A 16,892-nucleotide genomic window follows, 5' to 3' on the forward strand; every position below is an offset into this window, starting at 1 on the left:
CAACTTGCCACAGACAAAAGATTTACATATTTATTAGTTATTAGTATCAGCAGGACTGTTGACAGCTTTGGCTGGGCCCCAGACAAAATAATGGACACGGGACATCCACTTCTGATATAGAGGATCTTTGTTATTGTGTGTAGCTGCTCTATAGGAGTCCACAGCTCAATACAAAGGACCGGAAAAAGAGCATAATAGGTCCGCTTTAAAAACAGCGATGCTCTCCTGTCATGTGGAAGATCTTTTAGCAGCTTTTTTGCTACGCGTCCTTAAAAACCGAGTTATTGGTCATACATAAATTGTGGCGGCCCACCCGTCCAAAGATGGCTGCTGTCGCAGCACAAGTGGTTTACAGGAATAAACCGTCGCGGATCGTAAGAAGAGCATTAGGATTTGTCATAGCCTCCAGATAGGCAAGGCTTATGTAACGGTGGGAAAAATAGGAATTACCCTGCCGTGTTTTTCTTGTTTGTTTTCTGTTGTGCGTCGGAAGATGCTGCCTGTTTCTAAACAAACCGACCCGGGAATGTAAACACAGCCTGTATCAGTCCAAACCGGAACCAGTAGAGGCCGTCTGACGTCCAGGTAGCGCCATTATCTCCCGACTTCTCCCACAATTCCTCTTTGTCCGAGTGTGGAATTATCTCACTATCCTTTGACATCCCACCACCCCGCCCCGAAAGAAGAGGCAGCCGTCTCGCTGTAGCGGCGTAGGCGGCGATGAGAGACACAAAGCTCCTGACGTATAAAGGATCTTTGACTCGTGTTTCTGCAGTACGAGTCAAGTACTCCTGTCTATTATAGAGGATCTTTGATTGCTGTTTTTAAGGACCTACTTGTCCTTAAAAATAGCAAAATGCTATAATCATATAGAGGATCTTTGATTCGTGTTTCTGCAGTACGAGTCAAGTACTCCTGTCTATTATAGAGGATCTTTGATTGCTGTTTTTAAGGACCTACTTGTCCTTAAAAATAGCAAAATGCTGCAATCATATAGAGGATCTTTGATTCGTGTTTTATTTTGTTGTAGGTCTTTAGAAAACGACACAAAGCTCCTGACGTATAAAGGATCTTTGACTCAATGTTTCTGCAGTACGAGTCAAGTATTCCTGTCTATTATAGAGGATCTTTGACTGCTGTTTTTAAGGACCTAATTGTCCTTAAAAATAGCAAAATGCTATAATCATATAGAGGATCTTTGATTCGTGTTTTATTTTGTTGTAGGTCTTTAGAAAACGACACAAAGCTCCTGACGTATAAAGGATCTTTGACTCGTGTTTCTGCAGTACAAGTCAAGTACTCCTGTCTATTATAGAGGATCTTTGACTGCTGTTTTTAAGGACCTACTTGTCCTTAAAAATAGCAAAATGCTATAATCATATAGAGGATCTTTGATTCGTGTTTTATTTTGTTGTAGGTCTTTAGAAAACGACACAAAGCTCCTGACGTATAAAGGATCTTTGACTCAATGTTTCTGCAGTATGAGTCAAGTATTCCTGTCTATTATAGAGGATCTTTGACTGCTGTTTTTAAGGACCTAATTGTCCTTAAAAATAGCAAAATGCTGCAATCATATAGAGGATCTTTGATTCGTGTTTTATTTTGTTGTAGGTCTTTAGAAAACGACACAAAGCTCCTGACGTATAAAGGATCTTTGACTCAATGTTTCTGCAGTATGAGTCAAGTATTCCTGTCTATTATAGAGGATCTTTGACTGCTGTTTTTAAGGACCTAATTGTCCTTAAAAATAGCAAAATGCTGCAATCATATAGAGGATCTTTGATTTGTGTTTTATTTTGTCTTTAGAAAACGACAAAAGCTCCTGACGTATAAAGGATCTTTGACTCGTGTTTCTGCAGTACGAGTCCATTACTCCTGTCTATTATAGAGGATCTTTGACTGCTGTTTTTAATGACCTACTACAACAAAAAAACACGAGTGTCCTTGTCATATAGAGAATCTCTGACTCATGTTTTATTTTATTTTATTTTATTTTATTTTATTTTATTTTATTTTATTTTATTTTATTTTATTTTATTTTATTTTATTTTATTTTATTTTATTTTATTTTATTTTATTTTATTTATTTATTCTAAATATGCTAAATATGCTAAATATTCATCCACCAAAGTGTTGTTGTGTTGCGGTGGAAGCGAGGCCCCGCGCTGCGTTGTTGTGGTGTTCACGTGTTCCCTCTTCTGGGTCAATCCCGCGGTAGTCGATACGTACCAGCGGTACCGCAACGCGTAGGCGGCGATGAGAGGCGGCGACAGAGGCGGCATTGTGTATCCCGGTCTCGGGTCCTGTTCTTCTGGAGAGGCCGCCTCATGTTTGGTCAAGTCCTCTTGTGGAGTCGGAATGAAGACGCGTCTCTGTACTGGCACGGTCAGAGGTCCTCCTCCGTGCCCCCCCCCCCGCACCCCCCCTTAAAGAGGCCATTTGTCTGCGTGCCACAACATCCCATTGTGATTACTCAACAAGAGAGCAATCTGCGCTGAAGAATGGATTCTTTCTTTTCCTAATAAATACGCCACAAAGACCACATTCTCCAGCCTAAATGGATTTAAAGGAGGCAAGAAAAGCTGCTGCCGTGGGGGGGCGGGGGCGGGGGGGGGGGGGGCGGGGTTCCCAAAGCTTTTTTATAAATATTAAAATGTCCGACAGAAAGAAAGCTTTGTCACCGACAAACACGTCAAATATTATTTGTGCATCACTTTCATGTTGACCTTATTTGGGCATTCCTGCCTCCACGTTGCTGGCAACTTGACATTTTGAGTGTCGATCTCAGCCTGGCCCAGTTCCCACGCAGTCCGCCCCCTCGGCTGTTTGAGTCCGTCCATCGATCAGCCGGATCTTTCCACCACAGAGGAGCTGATGCTTTTGCACGGTGACCAGCATCCTCCGATCTCAGGGCTTGTTTGGATCCTCAGCACCGAAACATCACGTTCGAAATCAGACGTCAAAACTACGAGCTTTTATTTTGGTAGATGTACATACGCCTCCACTACTGTAGGGGGCGACCAGGAAGAACTGGGCATGGGTGTCTGATCAACAGACTGGTACGTCAAAACTAGCAAGCCACCATTTTAGCAAGCGGCATATTCCTAAAAAGCACTTATTTGCTTGGGGGGGGGGGTCCCTTCTTTGCCCCTAAAGACCCTCTGGAACAAACAGGGGCAAGCTGCTGTTTTTAAGGACCTACTTGTCAAAGATCCTCAATATGCCAAGAGCGCTCTGATGAGCTTTTTTTGCTGTAAGTCCTTAAAAATAGCAAAATGCTGCAATCATATAGAGGATCTTTGATTTGTGTTTTATTTTGTCTTTAGAAAACGACAAAAGCTCCTGACGTATAAAGGATCTTTGACTCAATGTTTCTGCAGTATGAGTCAAGTATTCCTGTCTATTATAGAGCATCTTTGATTGCTGTTTTTAAGGACCTACTTGTCCTTAAAAATAGCAAAATGCTGCAATCATATAGAGGATCTTTGATTCGTGTTTTATTTTGTTGTAGGTCTTTAGAAAACGACACAAAGCTCCTGACGTATAAAGGATCTTTGACTCAATGTTTCTGCAGTACGAGTCAAGTACTCCTGTCTATTATAGAGGATCTTTGACTGCTGTTTTTAAGGACCTACTTGTCCTTAAAAATAGCAAAATGCTGCAATCATATAGAGGATCTTTGATTCGTGTTTTATTTTGTTGTAGGTCTTTAGAAAACGACACAAAGCTCCTGACGTATAAAGGATCTTTGACTCGTTTTTCTGCAGTACGAGTCAAGTATTCCTGTCTATTATAGAGCATCTTTGATTGCTGTTTTTAAGGACCTCCTTGTCCTTAAAAATAGCAAAATGCTATAATCATATAGAGGATCTTTGATTCGTGTTTTATTTTGTTGTAGGTCTTTAGAAAACGACACAAAGCTCCTGACGTATAAAGGATCTTTGACTCGTGTTTCTGCAGTACGAGTCAAGTACTCCTGTCTATTATAGAGGATCTTTCATTGCTGTTTTTAAGGACCTACTTGTCCTTAAAAATAGCAAAATGCTGCAATCATATAGAGGATCTTTGATTCGTGTTTTATTTTGTTGTAGGTCTTTAGAAAACGACACAAAGCTCCTGACGTATAAAGGATCTTTGACTCGTGTTTCTGCAGTATGAGTCAAGTATTCCTGTCTATTATAGAGGATCTTTGATTGCTGTTTTTAAGGACCTACTTGTCCTTAAAAATAGCAAAATGCTATAATCATATAGAGGATCTTTGATTCGTGTTTTATTTTGTTGTAGGTCTTTGGAAAACGACACAAAGCTCCTGACGTATAAAGGATCTTTGACTCAATGTTTCTGCAGTACGAGTCAAGTACTCCTGTCTATTATAGAGGATCTTTGACTGCTGTTTTTAAGGACCTACTTGTCCTTAAAAATAGCAAAATGCTGCAATCATATAGAGGATCTTTGATTTGTGTTTTATTTTGTCTTTAGAAAACGACAAAAGCTCCTGACGTATAAAGGATCTTTGACTCGTGTTTCTGCAGTACGAGTCAATTACTCCTGTCTATTATAGAGGATCTTTGATTGCTGTTTTTAAGGACCTAATTGTCCTTTAAAAATAGCAAAATGCTGCAATCATATAGAGGATCTTTGATTCGTGTTTTATTTTGTTGTAGGTCTTTAGAAAACGACACAAAGCTCCTGACGTATAAAGGATCTTTGACTCAATGTGTCTGCAGTACGAGTCAAGTATTCCTGTCTATTATAGAGGATCTTTGATTGCTGTTTTTAAGGACCTACTTGTCCTTAAAAATAGCAAAATGCTATAATCATATAGAGGATCTTTGATTCGTGTTTTATTTTGTTGTAGGTCTTTAGAAAACGACACAAAGCTCCTGACGTATAAAGGATCTTTGACTCTTGTTTCTGCAGTACGAGTCAAGTACTCCTGTCTATTATAGAGGATCTTTGATTACTGTTTTTAAGGACCTACTTGTCCTTAAAAATAGCAAAATGCTGCAATCATATAGAGGATCTTTGATTTGTGTTTTATTTTGTTGTAGGTCTTTAGAAAACGACACAAAGCTCCTGACGTATAAAGGATCTTTGACTCAATGTTTCTGCAGTACGAGTCAAGTATTCCTGTCTATTATAGAGGATCTTTGACTGCTGTTTTTAAGGACCTACTTGTCCTTAAAAATAGCAAAATGCTATAATCATATAGAGGATCTTTGATTTGTGTTTTATTTTGTTGTAGGTCTTTAGAAAACGACACAAAGCTCCTGACATATAAAGGATCTTTGACTTGTGTTTCTGCAGTACGAGTCAAGTATTCCTGTCTATTATAGAGGATCTTTGACTGCTGTTTTTAAGGACCTACTTGTCCTTAAAAATAGCAAAATACTATAATAATATAGAGGATCTTTGATTTGTGTTTTATTTTGTCTTTAGAAAACGACAAAAGCTCCTGACGTATAAAGGATCTTGACTCGTGTTTCTGCAGTACGAGTCAATTACTCCTGTCTATTATAGAGGATCTTTGACTGCTGTTTTTAATGACCTACTACAACAAAAAAACACGAGTGTCCTTGTCATATAGAGAATCTCTGACTCATGTTTTATTTTATTTTATTTTATTTTATTTTATTTTATTTTATTTTATTTTATTTTATTTTATTTTATTTTATTTTATTTTATTTTATTTTATTTTATTTTATTTTATTTTATTTTATTTTATTTTATTTTATTTTATTTTATTTTATTTTATTTTTGTTGTAGTATGTCCTTAAAGGGGTCTCTTTGTATTGAGTTGTGGACTTCTACAGAGCAGCTACACACAATAACCCGCACAGAAAGCTTTGTAGATCTTCCAGAATCAGCACCTATTCCAGCTGTATCTCCTTGGATTTCCATAACGATAACGGGATTGGTCACACTCCTAAGCGCTCCCGAGGACTTCCGGACTCCTGACGAACCCCACTTTCTGTGAATTTTTGGTGTAACATCCTTAAAAAATAATACAATGCTCCTATCGTATAGAAGATCTTTGGCTGCTGAAAATTAGCAGAGAGGTCCTCCCCTATAGAGGATCTTTGGCTTCTTTGGCCCCTGGATTGACATTATTATCAAAATAAAAAACAATGGTGAAGCTAAAAAGTTAGCTTTGTGGCTGCAAGAACAGTGATGCTTATTATCATGAATAATCCATCTTTGTTATGATATTGTAAAACAATACCCCCCCCCCACCTCCCCCAGCTCCATCCACTGTGGTTAATTGTTCCCTGCGGCGTCATTGATCTTCACGCCATGACGTGTATGATCCGAGCGGGGCCCCGCCCACCGCCATGTCTGCATGTAAGCTCATCTTATCAGCCTGGCACGTAGACGCCACGCCACCATGGGCGGGAAGAGCAGGAAAAGGAAGTGGAGCTCGGCGGCACGCTCCCCCTTCGCCACGGTCGGGGGCCGTCTGGGCCCCGGCAGGAAGGGCGTGGAGGTCCTGTGCATCAGTAGCCTGCTGGGGGTCCTGCGGTCCCACATGTGGATGGTCGGCCGCGAGTCTTCGCGGGTCCCCCGCGCCCCCGCGTCGCTCGACCAGCGGTCTCACTCGCTGTCCTTCTCTTTGTGCTCCTCGTCCGCAGATGGTGGGAGCGAGGACCTGGCAGACCCCCGCTCGCCCGGTCTAGACCACCCTCACCTGAGCCCCTTCAGCCAAGGTGAGCACCAAACCTTCATGTTCTCCTGCTTGGTGTGGAAGTGGGCGTCAACGTGGATGCTTATCAGTCGTTAGATGGGAGGAAGAGCTTTGGGTCATTACCTCTCCCGCCTCCTCCGCCTCCCACTTTGTGTTTTTTTATTGCACCCCTCCTTCATATGCAGAATGGAACATGCCAACCAGTGTGGGTGTTTGTTTGGATGTCATTATCCAAAGATTATAGGAGATGTAGGACTCACGTATGTTAGCTTTGGCACACTTCCTCTTTATTTTTAAACTTCCTGTTTTGTTTCATAGACGTAATATAGGCGACGCGCTGCACGGTGGACGAGTGGTTAGCGCACAGACCTCACAGCTCGGAGACCAGGGTTCAATTCCACCCTGGGCCATCTCTGTGTGGAGTTAGCATGTTCTTTTTCTCCGGGTACTCCGCTTTCCTCCCACATTCCAAAAACATGCTAGGTTAATTAGCCACTCCAAATTGTCCATAGGTATGAATGTGAGTGTGAATGGTTGTTTGTCTATATGTGCCCTGGGATTGGCTGGCCGCCTCTCGCCCCAAGACAGCTGGGATAGGCTCCAGCACCCCACTTGTGACCCTTGTGAGGATAAGCGGTAGAAAATGAATGAACATAGGTGACACCTAGTGGCCAGTGTGGATTACTACATATCCCAACATCTTTAAATGCGTCTTCTGAATGCTTTATATTTAGCCACTTAGTGTTGCCGCACACACTTCCTGTCCCCTGCATAATGTGTAAAAAAAATATTTAATATGCTGAAATATGCTAAATATGCTAAATATTCATCCACCAAAGTGTTGTTGTGTTGCGGTGGAAGCGAGGCCCTGCGCTGCGTTGTTGTGGTGTTCACGTGTTCCCTCTTCTGGGTCAATCCCGCGGTAGTCGATACGTACCAGCGGTACCGCAACGCAGCCTCAGGCTAGGATTTATACATTTTCTTTGTTTTTTTTTTCTCTGTCTCATTTTTGATGTTTTACTATTCCCGACCGTGACCTAGCGTGGGTCATTCCTCTCCACCGCGGTTCGGCCTGTCGGCGAGCGTAGCGGTTGTTAGTCGCGACCCTGTTGTCGAGCACGGCGGCGCCGGCGCATTATCCTGCTAGAGCATGAAATAATGGGTGTCAAAGGTCGGCAACAAAGAGGAGCGGCTAAGGTGCTTTCCTGGAATCCTCGTGACGCCTGGGGTGTCCTCGAGGACGGGAGTTTCGTTGCTCGCCGCTTTCAGGATGACGCAAAGGCGACCGAGCTGGTTGGTAGCGGTGGAGGGTGGCACCGAAGGAGAACCTTTTTGGTGCAGGTCTGGATAAAAGTGCTTACTTACTAGAAAAAACTTTATGTTTACAGGCATTGCCTGGGACAGCTATGAAAAGGGGGGCCTAATGGCCTTGGTCAAGGGTAATATTACTGATTTTGTTCTCAGAAATTTAGGAATTTTTCTCATAAATGTGCAACTTTTTTCCTCATAAATTTCAGACTTTTTTGTTGTAAATATATAGCTTTATTCTGGTAAATGTATGACTTTATTCTGGTAAATATACAGCTTTATTCTGGTAAATATACAGCTTTATTCTGGTAAATATATAGCTTTATTCTGGTAAATATATAGCTTTATTCTGGTAAATGTACGACTTTATTCTGGTAAAGTACGGCTTTATTCTGGTAAATGTATGACTTTATTCTGGTAAATGTACAGCTTTACTCTGGTAAATATACAGCTTTATTCTGGTAAATTTATGACTTTATTCTGGTAAATGTATGACTTTATTCTGGTAAATGTACAGCTTTATTCTGGTAAATATACAGCTTTATTCTGGTAAATATACAGCTTTATTCTGGTAAATATATAGCTTTATTCTGGTAAATGTACGACTTTATTCTGGTAAAGTACGGCTTTATTCTGGTAAATGTACAGCTTTATTCTGGTAAATGTACAGCTTTATTCTGGTAAATGTACGACTTTATTCTGGTAAATTTATGACTTTATTCTGGTAAATTTATGACTTTATTCTGGTAAATTTATGACTTTATTCTGGTAAATTTATGACTTTGTTCTGGTAAATTTATGACTGTTCTGGTAAATATACCGCTTTATTCTGGTAAATTTAGGACTTTAATCTGGTAAATTTAGGACTTTAATCTGGTAAATTCATGACTTTAATCTGGTAAATATACAGCTTTGTTCTGGTAAATGTACGGCTTTATTCTGGTAAATGTACGGCTTTATTCTGGTAAATGTACGGCTTTATTCTGATAAATTTATGACTTTATTTTGGTAAATTTATGACTTTATTCTGGTAAATGTATGACTTTATTCTGGTAAATGTATGACTTTATTCTGGTAAATGTACGACTTTATTCTGGTAAATGTACGACTTTATTCTGGTAAATGTACAGCTTTATTCTGGTAAATGTACAGCTTTATTTTGGTAAATGTATGACTTTATTCTGGTAAATGTACAGCTTTATTCTGGTAAATTTATGACTTTATTCTGGTAAATGTACAGCTTTATTCTGGTAAATGTATGACTTTATTCTGGTAAATGTACGACTTTATTCTGGTAAATGTACGACTTTATTCTGGTAATTGTACGACTTTATTCTGGTAAATGTACGACTTTATTCTGGTAATTGTACGACTTTATTCTGGTAAATGTATGACTTTATTCTGGTAAATGTATGACTTTATTCTGGTAAATGTATGACTTTATTCTGGTAAATGTATGACTTTATTCTGGTAAATGTATGACTTTATTCTGGTAAATGTTTGACTTTATTCTGGTAAATGTTTGACTTTATTCTGGTAAATGTATGACTTTATTCTGGTAAATGTATGACTTTATTCTGGTAAATGTTTGACTTTATTCTGGTAAATGTTTGACTTTATTCTGGTAAATGTATGACTTTATTCTGGTAAATGTATGACTTTATTCTGGTAAATGTTTGACTTTATTCTGGTAAATGTTTGACTTTATTCTGCGATGATGCGTCTTTTCACCGAAGCTGTCCTGAGTCGTTTACGATCTCGGTGACGCCCGTGTCGCCTCCCGTCCTGCAGGTGGCAGCGTGGACAGCGACTGCGCCTTCGAGGGAGACTCCGCCTCCGTGCCGCCGCTCTCCATGGCCGAGGGCGTGCAGCACGTTCGCATGATGGAGGGCGTGTCGCGCTCCCTGCCGTCTTCGCCGCTGCTCGGCCACCAGGCGCTGGGAGTCAGGCTGCACGCCGTCAAGAAGCTCACGGGTAAGTCCATGGCGGCTTTCTTCTATTGGCTGCGTCTTCAGGAAGCTGAGATTTGGTTTGTAAAAACATGCTGGGTGGATTCTTGCCTCCATGCTGACGTTGTGAAGGAGGAGTGGTTCCCTGGTTGGCCACCAGGGGGCAGCAGGGGCTCAGCTGCTTTCAGGGACTTTGACTCCAGTCTGCTGATGGTCTTTATCTTCATCTGGTTTTCTATCTGGAAGATGAAGCCTAACTTGGGACCTTTGTCATCATCATGAGGACCATTTGTGTGTTTTTGCTTACATGCGTGTTGTTCTGAAGCGGCCAATTAAAAGAGGGCGTCCTCACCTTCTTTGGAGGCTTTTTTGCTTTGATTTCTTCATGACGGCACAAACAGGAAGTGCAGGTAAAATGACTGAAATGTGTTGACGTGTGTCACTTAACAGATGCAGTTTTGATCAAAAGTATCGGGACATGGTCCGTCCATAGCCGGAGTGTGCAAAGTGTGACCTGGGGGGCCACAGCTCATTTTTTATTATGAAAATAACTCTTGATTACTAATGAACTTAGCACATACGAGGCTACATTTTAGCATCTTTATGTCAAATTAGAGCAGACATGCAGAATAATTATCAGACCCATAATCACACAGGCTGCTCGGAGCACTTGCCCGAATACAGTACACCTTGCTGGACCACAGCAGGTGGCTCCTCCCACTCTTTACCATGGTTACAGGCGTTGTCTGGGACAGCTATGAAAAGGGGGGCCTAATGGCCTTGGTCAAGGGTAATATTACTGGTTTTGTTCTCATAAATTTAGGACTTTTTCTCATGAACTTTAGGACTTTATTCTCGTAGATGTGCAACTTTTTTTTATCATAAATTTCAGACTTTTTTGTTGTAAATGTACAGCTTTATTCTGGTAAATGTGTGACTTTATTCTGGTAAATGTACGGCTTTATTCTGGTAAATGTACAGCTTTATTCTGGTAAATGTGTGACTTTATTCTGGTAAATGTACGGCTTTATTCTGGTAAATGTACGGCTTTATTCTTGTAAATGTGTGACTTTATTCTGGTAAATGTACGGCTTTATTCTGGTAAATGTGTGACTTTATTCTGGTAAATGTACGGCTTTATTCTGGTAAATGTACGGCTTTATTCTGGTAAATGTGTGACTTTATTCTGGTAAATGTACGGCTTTATTCTGGTAAATGTACGGCTTTATTCTGGTAAATGTGTGACTTTATTCTGGTAAATACACAGCTTTATTCTGGTAAATATACAGCTTTATTCTGACCTCCATAGCGACACCCCGACTACTCAGAGTGTAAGCCTGAATATGGTGCACCTTGCTGGGCCACAGCAGGTGGCTCCATCCCCTCTTATTCGCTCCTTCTCCTGATAGTACCAGTACTGCGAGTACTTGGTTATTTTGGTACTTTGCCTTTCGCTCCATGTGAGTGAAACTTCCTGTCTCCACGTCCTAGCATCCCAAAGTACCGCACCAACAAATGTGGGCGAAATCTAACATGGGCAATCCTATGATTTGTCGCAGGCCTTCCAGAAGGTCCATTCCAGCTTTGTTTGTCCTTCACGCCTGCTCTTCTGTCAGCACATAGCAACACGTTTCATTCAGTCTCATTCAGCCTCGGCTGCTCGCTGCGGGCTTTCTCACCCTTTAATGAATTCCAGTCAGCGCCGCGTCCCGCACGCAGCGTGGCGGCGCCAAATGCGCGTCGTGTGCTGACGTCAAAAGGCCACGTGCTCCCAGGCCTCCGCTGGGGCCCAAGTCCTGCTGTGCCGGCCCTGCCTGACCTCAGCCAATCGGGTGAAAGGCGTTGACCTTTTATGGAGAATGCTAGGTTTGGGGGGGTCCCGGGTCCTGGGTCCCAGGTTCCTGTAGGAGGTCCTGGTGTTGCCCCAAGTCCACCTTGACTGTAAGAATGTTGGCTTTGGCTGTAAATCTCATCTCCTGGAGCTTTGTGTGGCTCCTGCTGTGTGTTTGTGACATCATATGTTCTCGTTCACGCTGGCGGATGCCCCCCCCCCCCCCCCCGCCCCCCTCCCCCTCATTTTGCTATTTTTAGTCGGCGGGCGGCAACAATGGTCCATTATCGGCGCTGCGTGGTAATCAGCTGATGTTTTGTTTTCTTCTGATCAGACGCCTCACTTGCTGATCGATTGATCCATCGGCCAGCCAGGGGTGTCCAAACTGCGGCTTGGGGTCCGTTGACCTGCGGCACTTCCAAAAAACACCATTGCAAATTTCCCCACTGAGGAACAAATAAAAACATATTTGATCTTATTCAACAATAAGTTTCAGCCAATACGTGTACTGTTGTACTCTTACCTGAAAAACTTGAAATATTACAACAAATGTAAACAAGAAATGTAGCCAAATGAGTACCAGGGAACAAAGCTACAAGAATATCAGCAAAGAGTATCAGTATACGTACCAAGAAGAATATCACAAATAGTACCAGCAAAAACTGGCCTGACTTGTACTATATTACTATTACAGTACTATATTACTATTGAATGACAGTACTAGATTACTATTTTCAGTACTATATTACTATTGAATGACAGTACTTTATTACTATTACAGTACTATCTTACTATTGAATGACAGTACTATATTACTATTACAGTACTATATTACTATTGAATGACAGTACTATATTACTATTACAGTACTATATTACTATTGAATGACAGTACTATATTACTATTACAGTACTATCTTACTATTGAATGGCAGTACTATATTACTATTACAGTACTAAAAGACTGTTACAGTACTATATTACAATTGAATGACAGTACTATATTACTATTACAGTACTATATTACTATTACAGTACTATATTACAATTGAATGACAGTACTATATTACTATTGCAGTACTATATTACAATTGCATGACAGTACTATATTACAATTGAATGACAGTACTATATTACTATTGCAGTACTATATTACAATTGAATGACAGTACTATGTTACTATTACAGTACTATTACTATTACAGTACTATATTACAATTGAATGACTACTATATTACTATTGTAGTATTATATTACTATTGTAGTACTATATTACAATTGAATGACAGTACTATAATACTATTGCAGTACTATATTACAATTGAATGACAGTACTATATTACTATTACAGTACTAAATGACTATTACAGTACTATATTACTATTGAATGACAGTACTATATTACTATTACAGTACTATTACTATTGCAGTACTATATTACAATTGAATGACAGTCCTATATTACTATTGCAGTACTATATTACAAGTGAATGACAGTACTATATTACTATTACAGTACTAAATGACTATTACAGTACTATATTACTATTGAATGACAGTACTATATTACTATTACAGTACTATATTACAATTGAATGACAGTACTATATTACTATTACAGTACTATATTACAAGTGAATGACGGTACTAAATTACTATTACAGTACTAAATGACTATTACAGTACTATATTACTATTGAATGACAGTACTATATTACTATTACAGTACTGTAGTACTATTACAGTACAGTAGTGGTTCTTGTGCTGTCAGGCTTGACATGACGGGGGGGGGGGGGGGTGTTCATGTTGTTAAACAGAAAGGTGAAAGGTCACGTGTTGGCGCCAAACAGCTGTAAAACATGGCAGCACTTCCAAGGGTAAAACAAGGACAGAGAGTACGGACGGAGGACAGCGGGGGGGCGGCGCAGCTCTTATTAAAAACATTTCCTGTCAAATAATTCCTTCCTCCTCGCCATCCCGCGTGTCCGTCAGCGACATCACCGTACGCCTTTAATAACAACGCTCATCCCGCCTCCCTCCTGCCTTTTCTTTTTTTCATTTCCTTTGCTCTCTCTCTCTCTCTCTCTCTCTCTCTCTCTCTCTCTCTCTCTCTCGCTCCATTCCCACCCTTTTTCCTCCCCCTTCTTTTCTGCTCGCTGGTTGCCATGACAACAGCAGCACTGCGCCATTCATCCGTCGGAGACCTGAGCTGGCGTCGGGCTCCTCTCCGCCGTCCATACATAACACTCCAACGCCGCCGCGCTCGCAGGACGGAGGCGCCGGCATCCCTCAGGCCGCCGCACGACCGTCTCTTTTTCCTTTTTCCTTTTTCTTTCCGCTCTCAGCGGCGGGAGTGAAGGTTACCTGGCGGGTGTCACCTCCGTTGCGCCCTCCCACCGCCGCCATCGCCGCCGACGCCTCCGGTCCCCAGAGACACAGCTCTCCATCCCTCCCTCCCTCCCTCCCTCCCCCGTATCGCTGACTCCGGTGCAGCATCAGCACCCAAGCGCTCCTTGTCCTGCCCCGGGATAGGAGGACCCTCACCTCTCCGCGCTCCGGCCCGGAAGGACGTCCGGCTCGCGCGGTGGCACAGCGGGCCTGCGGGGATGCGCTTCTGGTGAGAATGGTGAGCCCCGCCACACCCTCTCTCTGCCGCCCAGTCGCTGGCTCCGCCCACTTGAGGTGAGGCCGCCGTGGGCCTGCCCTCGCCTCGGTGGGGCGCCCACCCCCACCCCCCCCCTCCCGGGGTCGCGTGATGCTCGGGAAGTGATTTGATGCACTTGTCAGAGGGCGCTAATGACGCTAACGTAGGCTGGAGGAGCTGGGAATCAAGCGCTGCCGTAATGTAAGTGTTCTGCTGCGTTTCATGCGTCAGCGTGGGTGACTGTTCGATTGTCTTTCTAGTGTGTGTGTGTGTGTGTGTGTGTGTGTGTGTGTGTCTGTGGGCGGCTAATGATGCTTGTTCCTGTTGTGCGTCTCACTTTTCCATGCATGAGACTGGAACATACGCTTACATAAATAGCTTCAACTTGTCTGGATAGTTTTTTTATTTTAGTGGTGGCATGTGTTGGGGATGTGCCCCCCCCCCCCCCCCCCCCCCCGGCCCCCCTTCCCACCACCACACCCCACTCTTTAGCTAAAGGCTGTTCGCCTCCCTGCCTGCTCGCTCCCCGGGGGGGGTAGCTGTGTGAAGAGAACAAAATGTCTCAATAACAGCAGACAAACATCACGGCCGCCTCTGATTGGCTCCCGGGAAGGAAGTTTGGAGATGTGGCCTTCAAACATTCCGCCAAGTTTGTCAGGTGTTTGTTGGCATCCACCCCGATTGGCCGATGAAGCCCATTCGGGGAAGGTGTCCGCCGAATCACGTCTTCCACGTTTGGACGTGAATGTTGTCGTCTAGAAGGATGTTTTGTTTTTGTCATCATCTAAAGGAAAACTGCAATTTTGGGTGGGATTTTGCCCCTCAACCTCTGCGTTGTAAAGATATACAAACAGCTAAAAAGAGGCAGAGGCCTTCAAAAAAAAAAACCTCCAGAAAACACCAACAACATAATTTCACCTCATATCCACCAAGCTACAGCCACGTTGTTATTATTACTATTATTAGTATTCCGACCACACTAGCTAGCTGCTAGCCGGCTAGCTTCACCACACGCTGGCTCACAAAGCTTCACTGTGAAAGGTATCGCTAAATACACGTTAGCATGAATGTTACTACATCCTCACCGCTTTGATGTAAAACACTCAAACCTTCTTGGAGGTTTTGGAGGTGTTTCATTAGCAGCCTTTTTAGCCTGAATGGTTGTGTCCCATCACGTACATCAATTAGCCTGAATGGTTGTGTCCCATCACCTCCATCAATTAGCCTGAATGGTTGTGTCCCATCACGTACATCAATTAGCTGCCTCTTTTTACTTGCTTTTACGCATATCTTATCTTCTTTTATATTATAACCTAATACACCTCCATGCCAAATCTTCTGAATACAAGTACCAGAATATTTGCCGCTCTGTGGTAGATAAGCACACTGGTTCCTAAGATTTAGGAATGGAATATTTTCCACTCTGTTTTAATTTTCTTTTCCTAATTCTGAGGAATGAAATATGTTCCTGTCTGTTTGAATATTCAATGCCTAACTGTGAGAATGGAATATGTTCCACTCTGTTTTTATATTCCATTCCTAACTGTTAGGAATGGAATATGTTCCACTCGGTTTTAATATTCTATTTCTAACTGTTAGGAATGAAAGAGTTAACACTCTGTTTTAATATTCCATTCCTAACTGTTAGGAATGGAATATGTTCCACTCGGTTTTAATATTCTATTTCTAACTGTTGGGAATGAAATAGTTAACACTCTATTATAATATTCCATTCCTAACTGTTAGGAATGGAATATGTTCCACTCTGTTTTAATGTTCCATTCCTAACTGTTAGGAATGGAATATGTTCCACTCTGTTTTAACATTCCATTCCTAACTGTGAGAATGGAATATGTTCCACTCTGTTTTAATATTCCATTCCTAACTGTTAGGAATGGAATATGTTCCACTCGGTTTTAATGTTCCATTCCTAACTTTTAGGAATGGAAGAGTTACCACTAATATTTTCCACTCTTGTTTGATATATGGCAACATGTTTGTGCTTATCTACCATAGAGTGTAAAACATTCCATTCCCATCAGTCCCCTGTCCAAGATGCCTATTCTGGATTTGCTGGTGTTTTTCTGTCCTTAGTGATGCACCAACAGTTGCAGCCTTTTTAGCCTTTTCGATGTAAATCTGCTCTTTCAATGATGTAAGCGTGTTAATGCTTTAATGGAGCCTCTACTGCTCTGTCCAAATGAAGCTAGTACTGGCTAGCTCGCGTTTAGCGCCCCGCAGTGTGCTATTAATAACGTTGAAAGAGCTTTGCTTACAAAACAGGAGCCTGGGATAGGTGCAGCACCTTCCTGCACGCACACAACTCATCTGTGTGTGTGTGTGCGTGTGTGTGTGGGGGCGCGTGTGTGTGTGTGTGTGTGTGCGTGCGCGCATCCAAGCGCGTCCAGAGCTTTGCGGACGAGCGGCCAGGACTGCACAACGACACCAAGCCCTGCCATTAACATTCAGCGCAGCTCCG

General features: G+C 42.1%; 1 protein-coding gene across 12 annotated transcripts in view; it reads left to right on the plus strand.

Annotated features, from left to right (window-relative positions):
* The window catches only part of tanc2b (tetratricopeptide repeat, ankyrin repeat and coiled-coil containing 2b), a 98,131-nt gene that overhangs the window by 31,132 nt on the left and 50,107 nt on the right, over positions 1-16,892 (plus strand). For 7 of the 12 annotated variants that reach the window (XM_058078122.1, XM_058078123.1, XM_058078124.1 and 4 more), the window contains 2 exons: positions 6,630-6,704; positions 9,782-9,964. In XM_058078122.1, the coding sequence (XP_057934105.1) occupies positions 6,630-6,704; positions 9,782-9,964 (258 nt within the window). The other 5 variants (XM_058078125.1, XM_058078126.1, XM_058078131.1 and 2 more) reach the window with 5 other exon arrangements.

The sequence above is a fragment of the Doryrhamphus excisus genome, chromosome 7 (assembly GCF_030265055.1).
Source record: "Doryrhamphus excisus isolate RoL2022-K1 chromosome 7, RoL_Dexc_1.0, whole genome shotgun sequence".
In the NCBI taxonomy this organism is placed as follows: Eukaryota; Metazoa; Chordata; class Actinopteri; order Syngnathiformes; family Syngnathidae; genus Doryrhamphus; species Doryrhamphus excisus.